Here is a 10,146-nt window from a genome sequence, read left to right on the forward strand (position 1 = left end):
ATCAAAAATATGTTTCGATTGGTCAATCCTGTGTATAAGATTGAATGACCCTTTTTTTCCCCAAATATAGGCTACTGTTGATTCTGATTCTCCATTTGTTTAATGATGTGCTTGTAATATCATCAGTTTTTAGGTTGCAATACATTATGTGGGCAACCCAAAAAATTATATTTATCATAAGTGAACATTCAATTACATAAATGTTTGTTTCAATCTTCCAGATCATCCGTTTTGTGACTTCATTTGAAAATGTCATTATTTTTTCCCAGTACACAAGTGTAGTAAAAAAGAAAACACTGATGTATGTGCAAAACAAAGATGCTGTTGATATGCAAACCTCAATGCTATATGTACCTCAACCTCAGAAAAAAACATAAAAACAAACAAATGATTATATTTCTTTATTTCCTGATAGCTCTAGAGTGTTTTTTGTTTTTAGAGGCACTTCTATAATAACAGTGTTTAAACTTCTACACAAACATAAGAGACACGTTTACTTTGGTTTTCAAGTGAAGTGGATCACAGACCATCTTCAAACCTTTACAGAAATGCACCTCACTATTAAGTGCCTGGTTCACAGTGCAATCAGAGTTTGACCTGCTGAAAAATTAACTCAAGAAATTATTATCCTGACCAGATTACACTGATCCTAAAAAAACCTTTGGCTTCATAAATGAGATTAAATATATTTTTGGGGAAAACTAGATCAGTTGCAACATTCTTCATCCATGAATAATACATTACCAATTTAATAAATGTAAGGTAATTCATTTAAACTCTTGATTAAACTCACCATTGTAACTTATCAGCCGACTGCGTGCTGAAAAATAAATACAGACAAGTCACATAAATACAAAACATAATTTCAGTGAATCCTCCGTGAACATATGCTCTCGCATACAGCTGTAGTTTGAAGCTAATGCTAAATAAACCGGAAGCTAAACCAGATCCACAGCCTCCTACAAAGAGAATCAACAAGTCCTGTAAACATTCAGTCTCTACGTCTTCTGAAAGATGATTGGGAAATCAACAAAGAGAGCAGTAAAACTATAAAATAATGCAAAGCTACATAAAGTATCAGTGAAGTGAAGGTCAACACACTTCTTCTATTAGTAGCAAACAGAGTGGAATATGACAATATTACCTGAGGTCTCTGCAATAATCTCACGAAACCTGATCTATCACAGTATCGTGTGAGAAGGCTTTGGTCCGACCGTATCAAAACACACTGATTTTTAGTCTATTAGATAATGCACTGCACTTTTTTTCACAGTGTGGAACAAAATAAATAATGCTCGTGTCATCATAAATATTCAAATCGCCTGAGAACGGGTTTATTACTATAAATCTGCATGATAACCCTGAGTCTTCACAGCACTAATGCAGGAAACCGAACGCATTTCTATCTGTGGAAGAGCTGGTTCCAGCCTCTGGTTGCTTCCATTAGATGTCTCTGTCCGTGTCCCACCCAAGCTTCCTGGTTTGTGAAAAGCCGGCCGCAGAACCAGCATCTAAACGTCGGCTGCGGCACCAAGCTCTCCGACACTGTCGGTACTACGGTGTACTTTCGTCCACACACTCTTTTGAGCCTCAGTTTCAAGCTGACCCGTTCTTTAACCGTCCCGTTCGGCCATTCTCTCCTGCGGTGGTGGCAAGTGGCGACGAGATTATCGCGAAAGGCATCGCAGTTACACTCGGAAAGAGCTCGGAGAGTTTTACGAGAAAGTACGACGCGCTGCACGCCGTCTTTGTGCTTGTGGACTACTTTCATGATGTTGGTGACCTCGGGGATATCCGTGTGGGGATGGTTGAGGACTATGACGGGCTGGTCGTCGCGTGGGGTTTTAACAGACTGCGAGGAGCTGAAGGGAATCAGTCGAAGGGTCACCGGAGAGTCTCGAGCCACCGGCTCCCAGAAGAGGACGGAGCCGCTGACTTCTTCCGAGGCCCGAGTCGATCGCTTCTGGGATTTGGTGATGGGAGAGTCCACCGAGGACGTTTCTCCCATGCGCTTTCTGTTCAGTGAAGCGAGAGCGCCGCTCGACTCGCTGGATCCGGATGAGGAAGAGTTTGCATCATGAGAGAAGATGTAAGCACTGACCGGCTCAGATCGCTGGTTTGCATCTGAGGGAAAACATGTGGAGCAGAAGAGTAACGTACATGCTTATGAAGGCAAATATTGCATTTGTATTATAAAACTGGTAACAAAACTAAAATGTTTTGATAATATGGGGACCACAAAACCAGTCTTAAGTGTCGGTTTTTCAAAATTGAGAGATATACATTATCTAAAAGCTGAATAAATAAAGTTTGTTGGGATCGGATAACATTTGGACGAAATACAACTATTTGAAAATCTGGAATCTGATGGTGCAAAAAAAACTAAATATTGAGAAAATCATCTTTAAAGTTGTTTAAATGAATATTACTAATCAAAAATTCAGTTTTGATATATTTACAGTAGGAAATCTACAAAATATCTTCAAGGAACATGATTTTTACTGAATATCCTAATGATTTTTGGTATTAAAGGGAAATCAATAATTTTGCTCCATACAATGTATTTTTGGCTATTGCTACAAATAAACCCCAGAGACTCACGACTGCTTTTGTGCTCCAGCGACACATATAGTGGAAAAACATGGAAAACCTCTTGCATTGAATGCTTTGAATGTTTGTGGTAACAAATAATTACTATTAGCAATTTTGAGTAAAACATAAAAAAGTGTTGTTTTATATATATATATGTATATATATGTATATATATATATATATATATATATATATATATATATATATATATATATATATATATATACATATATATATATGTATATGTATATATATATGTATATATATATATATATATATATATATATATATATATATATATATATATATATATATGTATATATATATATATATATATATATATATATATATATATGTATATATATATATATATATATATATATATATATATATATGTATATATGTATATATATATATTCAAATCATGTATACTGTTTTTTATTTTTTATTTTAATGAATATATTATGCATTAAATTATTAACATTTTGTGGCAACAATCAATTGCTTGGAAATATGTTTACTGTACCATTTCAGAGGAAATACAATATTTTGATACATGTTTAAACAATCCTTTAAACTATTTTAATTCATTTTTTTTTTAATTTTAATTCAATTTTTTTTTATTTAGTTATTTTTTTTATATTGTAAGTCATTCCAGAGTAAACACATAAAGCTAAGGTTACCGAGCCATTTTGGAGTAAATAAAAATGCTTTAATAACGTTTTGAGAATAATCATTTATTAAGAATTATTTATTATTTATTTAAAATACACTCTCATACACACTTCAAATATATAAATTATTACTACTTATTAATAATTACTATTTATTATTATGATAGATTTACTATATGCAAAACTATCTAACATTAACGATAAACTAAAACCTATGAAAATCAGCAGCTAAAGACGGTTTCACAAACAGATATCACACACATACAGATTAATAACTAGGTTCGCACAGTCTGCTTGATCTCAAGTGTTCACAGACCAATATTTAGTGTGATTTACATATTTAACTATATCAACTTTAAATCTCGATGCATGCAAGCTTAGACATACTGAACATTCATGAGTCTTCTGTCCGCTGGAAAGCGTTTCAATGTTTTGTTCAATCAAGGTGCACATTTTTACAGTTTCATAAAATCTTTCTTGACTATGGGAACCATGTCAAAAACAACAAAACACACTTAATCCCAGAGTGCTCTGCTTCATGCTTACCTCCAGCGCGTGTTGAATCTTTCAGAGGTTCATCAGAGCTGACGTGTGCCGATAACGTCCGATCCTCTCTCGTCTCATCCAGCAAATGGATGGCTGTTGTTAAAGGCAGCTCATGCACCATGTGAAGCAGTTCTGGAGCGCTCAGGCTTTCGCTCTCACAGTCGTGCTGACCCACCGGGACCAGAGAATCTCTGGGGTCCATGTTGTTTGTGCACTCATGGAATAACAGGTCCCCGGCTTCACTTTGACACAAAGACTCATTCAGATCCTTCAGGAGTGATCCAGAGGACGGACCCATGCAATCAAGCCCAGAGATGGAGCATGTGTTTGGCTGATGGTGAACGAAGTTTGAATCCAGTGCGAGATTGGGTTCTTCATCAAACACAGTTGTAAGGAGTCGTGAACTACACGTTTCCTCCAAAGAACCTGTATCCGAAGTCAGATCGCTATTACAACCGGAATCTCCTTGGCATGCGGTAAAGTTTTCCTCGGATTCACTGAAGGCTTGGCAGTCATTCGCTCTTTTTGCATGGGGACTCTGTATATCGCAGGCGTTGCATGCATTTGGAATAGTTGCATGCTCCTGACTGTTGCATGCATCAGTTTGTTGGCTTTGTATCTTCTCAACCACTGAAGACAAACTCTCCTTCTGAGCTACACATCGTCCCTGCTTCCTTCTTTGGGTCGAAGACCTTCTAGATGTCACCTGAGAACAGTTTCCTGAGGGATTAACGGCTGGAACATCATTGGATTCGTTTCGCTGATTGACAGGTTTCACAGCACCGTTCGAAACGTCTCGATTGTTTGAAGGAATGACTTTGAGGACTACATGCTTCTTGCCGTCCACCATCTTGAACCCGACCAGCTTTGTAGTGCAGTCTGGGGGAACGGATATATTGTTCTTCTCCATGAGTCCGCTTAGCTTATCTTTCCCAGTGTGTGGCGCGGTACACCGCTTCGCATTCGTTTGTGACGGATGGGGTGTTGTTGGCGCGCGAGAAACAAACTCTCGCTCGCTTTTGAAAGATGCAGGCCAGTTTTTACCACTACACACAGTCCTTTCGAGAAACTGCTGCGTTTCTTCCAAGGTCTTCTCTGGATCCAGCAAGACGCCGTGGTCGTGCAGTAGACCGGGTGTGGAGAACGGGAGCAATGGGGATGCCAACTGGGCTTCTGGTTTTGGAAGTAAGAACTTGAACTCTTGGGACATGTTGTTGTCTTGCTGGACGTGTGCCCGCTTTCTCCACCAATTCCTGCGGCTCCACCTTTGACGGCATGCAGCAGCCATGTGCTTCAAGAGAGTGTTTTTCTGTGCATTGCCATTGGTAATGCAACACGAGTGACACACAAACTGCTTGATCTCCTGGGTGGAGAGTTTGCACTTCGGACAGTAGTATTGACCGTTTAGAGCATGGTGAGTTTGACAATGTTTGGTCAGTTGGGGAAGCGTTCGCTGGACGTCGTCATCACAAATCTCACAAATGAACAAACAATCCTCGTGTTGCATTCGGTGCTGCTGAAGCGTAGTGAACACTGGCGAGGAGAAATTACACATGTTGCATGGAAACACCGGCGGGCTTCCTTCGCCTCCATGGGCGATCTTATAATGCATTGTTAATTGGCCAGGTCTGAAAGAGACGCCATCTTTGCATGAGGAGCAGGTGAATGTGTTTAACGCATGAAGACTTTGAGGTCGCTTCTCCGACTTCTCTTTTACGTTCCATCCACGTGCAATGACATTCCTCTCCTGTTTCACAGTGTTTCGTTCAGCAGGGAATGAAAAGGAGGTCTTCCTGAGACGCAGGCGTTTATGCCAAATGCCCCTCTCTTTCTTCCCAACCTGAGCGCCAGGGTTGGCTTTGACCCCATTCATTTCGGATGCACAGAGCCCTATACAAGACAATGGAAATTTGAGCTTTTAGATAGATCATGCTCTAAACTCAATAAATCAATACAACCATTGCAAAAATGTCATTATATCAACCAGTCAGGGCTCCAGACTAACTTTTTTCACTAGGAGCACAGTGGCCCCCAACTGAAAATTTTAGGGGCACAACCAGAAAATTTAGGGGCGCACACCGTAAATCAACATGCTAACCAAATCTACTAATTTCCACTGTATTACTAATAAATACTTTAATAATAGATGCAGAAATTACAATGTGCTGTTTCAAATTCAGTGTCACATTTTATTCTGCACTTTTGAAGATGCAACAACAATATAAACTGACAGCACCATCGCTGTCATGACAGTACAAATAGTAAACAAAATTCCATACACTCAGAATAAAAAATGTGCTTAGTAAAAAAGTTTGTGTGCATGCTGTATCGTTGTTGTATGTTTCGTTAAGTTTTAAGCCATTCTTCCTTTGAAGGTCGAGCTGGCTTTTGTAATTGGTGAAAGGTAGTTCTAATGCTTGTAGTACCTCAGCCATCTGAATTCTTACAGCCCGTCTTCTCGAAAATGGTGAGTGTGGACCAGGGCCGGCCCTAACCAATTTGCTGCCCTAGGCAAGATTTTACCTGGCGCCCCATGCATCACAGCCCATTTCACCCTGTCATTGTGTTCATGCTTATATATATATATATATATATACATATACATATATATATACACACACACACACATTACAGCAGAACTGTTTCCAACACTCATAATAAATCATCATATTAGAATGATTTCTAAAGGATCATGTGAAAGATTGGATGTCACATGTGACACTGAAGAATGGAGTAATGATGCTGAAAATTCAGCTTTGCATCACAGATATAAATTATAATTTAAAGTATAATAAATTGAAAACAAATTATTTTAAATTGTAATAATATATCACAATATTAAATTTTTTCTGCATTTTTGATCAAATAAATGCAGGCTTGATGAGCAGAAGAAACTTCTTTCAAAAACATTAAAAATAGTAATGTTTCCAAACTTTTGGCCTGTACTGTATCCCCCCAAAACTGCACAAATGTAGAGTAAAACATTAATAAAAAAGTGATAATAAAAAATATGTCTTAAAAATGACATGATTGTACAAAATCACAGTCTGGGGACTCAGATCAACTGCTAACATTAAGTTTAAGGTAAAAATAACTGCCATGAAATTATAGTATCTTACTCCTATGCAATAAATTGTTCTTTCACTACATCTCTTTACCTCTGTCTTTATCCTCTTCTCTTCTTTTTGGCACTGTATCTATCGCAGACTATGCTCATTTATAATGTGTCATGTAAATTCGGCCTTCCGTCACAATCAGGAAACTTTCACCGTGTCTAGAACTGGCGTGAGCTGCCAGGCCCGTTTCTACGAGCTGTGTGTTAACAAAAGCAGTGCTGTCTACATTGGATGCGGCGTCGGGCACGCTACACAACAAATTACCAACAACTGATCGTGCGCGCGCTCTGTTTCTGACGCACTTCAAGCACTCGATGGGCGGGGGAAGATTGAAGAGCCAGATTTTTTTTTTTTTTTTTTTTGCTTTATTTGGAAGTATTTCGAATTAATGTTTTTTAAATAGTAGCCTATTATAAAAAAAAAAAAAGTAAATAAAAAAAATTCACTAGTTCACTCATTCTGGCACCCCTATAGATGAGTGGCGCCCTTAGCATTTGCGGGCCGGTGTCCTGACATTTTGCAGACTTTTTTCGTCACACCAACCTCTGACTCTGAATCATCATCTGACGGTGACACTAGACTCTGGCACACTAGCCGCAGGTCGGAAGAACGAATCAATAGTTCGCTTGCTCATAGCTCAGACGCACGCACATATCAGGTTGTGAAGATATTTGTCTCTGTTTCCTTCCCACAGATGTTTACGCGCGCTGAATTATCTCTAGGCCCCTCCCCCTCCACACATTTTAGCCACTTACAGTGGCCATTCCCTATTCTTCTCGCACGCATTTGCCGCTTCACAGACAGGCATCACTCAATGTGTTCAATGTGCTCGCGTCTCATTAGTATGTGTGCAAGTGTGTGTGTGTGTGTTTGCGTGCGTGCGTGTGCAAATCTACTGGTCGCACATGTGCAACTGGATGTAAAATTCAGTCGCACACTCTCAAAATTTGGTCGCAAAATGCGACCAATTGGTCGCAGTCTGGAGCCCTGCCAGTGTATTAATTGAACGCATAACTAGTGTCATTATATTTTCACCAATGTTTCTGGTTGCATTATATGAGTCATAGGCGATGCGCTGTCAAAAATGATTTTCTAACTTTGTATTTTTCTTGTTTTCCATTACAAATATCTAAAAACAAATTTATTAAGATGCATTTAAGAAAAAAAGCTACTTAAAATAGTGTTTTCTGAAAAACTGATCAAATATACATGAATTAAGGATTAAAACAAGGAAAAATTATATTTTTTTCTTAGCCCATTGACAGAAATGTTTTCTTGTTTTAAGCATAAACTCACTTAATTTTAATAAATTTTTCAGAAAACAAGACTTGACATCTCAAGTAACTTTAAGAATATTTAGTAGTTTATACTGAAAACAAGACAAAAGCTTGTTTTCTAGAAAAAAATCTAAATTAAGTTGATTTATGCTTAAAACAAGAATAAATATCAGTCAGTGTTTTGTTTTGCGATTGAATTAAGTTTATTATTAACCCATTAACAGATTTTTTTTCCGTGTTATGCATAAACTTTCTTAATTTTAATACGTTTTTCAGAATAAAATACTTAATATCCTTAATGTCATTTTCCCTCTCAAGTAAATGTAACTTGAATTATTATAATATTTAATATATCATAAAATATTAATGCATTTATACTAAAAACAAGACAAAAATACTGAGTAAGTTTATTTTTCTGACCCCATTGATAGATTTATTTCTTTGTTTAGGCATAAAATCACTAAATTATGATACTATTTTTAGAAAACAAGGTTTTATAATATCATTATAAAAGTCATTTTGCCTCTCAAGTATATATATCTTGATTTAAGAATATTTAGATATTTATACTGAAAACAATCATTTTTGCAGTGCATACATTAAACATGCATTTTCTGAGAACTGTGCTTTTTTTATTACATTTTTTTCTTGTAATTTTAATTATTGTAATGCATGCTGCGTAAACTATTTAATGTGCATTCAATTGAATTAATAACTAGTGTTAATGATCAAAATCTTACCATATGACAAAAAATATTTAAAAAACTGTCACATATAAAGTATGAACATTAATATTTTTTGTTCAAAAACATAACGTGTCTTCTTTGAAAAGTCATTTATAACGTTGCCTTAGTTACCCAAAACCAGACTACAACATCTTTATTACAAGTCAATATATTTAAATGAAACTAAATATAATTGTGCATCCAATGCTTTGTATGTTTATGATTACTTTTTAATTATTATTCCTTAACTGCTATATGCAACATGTGAGTCCCAAATAAATTACTACGAGTTCAGTACTAATGTTTTCTACACATGTACCATGGTAATACCATGGACTTCTTACAAATACACTGGAACCTTCTTCTAAATTCCGTTGTAATATGAGAGTGTTTTATTCCCATGATACACATCAAAGCACCATGGGATTACCATCACTGTACCATGGTACTGTATTGTTTAGTAAGCATAGTTTTAGTCTTACTCACATCTTTGTCTTAATATACACATGCATACTGATCCACACATCTCAAAAGACATAAATTATATAATCACATATAATAAACTAGCATGTTCTAAGCATGCACCGTGTGTTTAAAGAGTTAAATAAAGTACAATCAGTTTGCACCTGTGGTTCAGCTGCATATGTCACAATGCAATGAACGTGTTATAAAGTTTTAAAATCGTTTTAGATCAGACTTAATGCAGTGCGAGGTAAAATGCAATGTTAATAGTCTGCGATGGAGTTCACTTTAGCAACTATTCAGACTTGCCTTTTTAAAGTTGACGAACAAACATGTTTCAAACTGCTATCTCGTGCATGCCATTATGCGCGTGCGACATTGCATTTCCACTAACAAAACTCTCATTCTGCGTCAAAGTCAAAGTTTAAGCAGTGCATAAGTGAAAACGCGTATAATTGCATGTAAAAGTGTCGAAGGTGAACAGACTTACAGCGCTTTTCCGCCTCCTGTCCAACCAGAATCAGTCAACAGCGCGCGGCAGCCATGACAGTTCAATCCGGGGACAAAAGCAGCTCAAGCCCATGACTAGAATGGATTACCTGCATGCCACATCATACTTATGTCCAACTGCATTGTCTATATTGCATGCATTCTTCGATCTATTGATGCCTAGTTGTATGCTTTCTCTTTATGAAAGAAGCTCATTCATGTCACAGACTTGATGTGCACAGAAAAGTAGAGCCAGTGAAGACAC

At 37.0% G+C, this 10,146-nt stretch overlaps 1 protein-coding gene across 1 annotated transcript; it reads right to left on the reverse strand.

Moving 5' to 3' along the window:
* Positions 1–386: 386 nt before the first annotated feature.
* Positions 387–10,146, reverse strand: LOC127970219 (zinc finger protein 518A). The gene is made up of 3 exons (XM_052572579.1): positions 9,883–10,146; positions 3,813–5,702; positions 387–2,124 (listed from the first exon to the last, which is right to left on the reverse strand). Exons 2-3 carry the CDS (start codon positions 5,683–5,685, stop codon positions 1,403–1,405), a joined length of 2,595 nt encoding a protein of 864 aa, XP_052428539.1. The 5' UTR covers positions 5,686–5,702; positions 9,883–10,146; the 3' UTR covers positions 387–1,402.

This window comes from Carassius gibelio, chromosome B13, assembly GCF_023724105.1.
Source record: "Carassius gibelio isolate Cgi1373 ecotype wild population from Czech Republic chromosome B13, carGib1.2-hapl.c, whole genome shotgun sequence".
NCBI classification, from domain to species: domain Eukaryota; kingdom Metazoa; phylum Chordata; class Actinopteri; order Cypriniformes; family Cyprinidae; genus Carassius; species Carassius gibelio.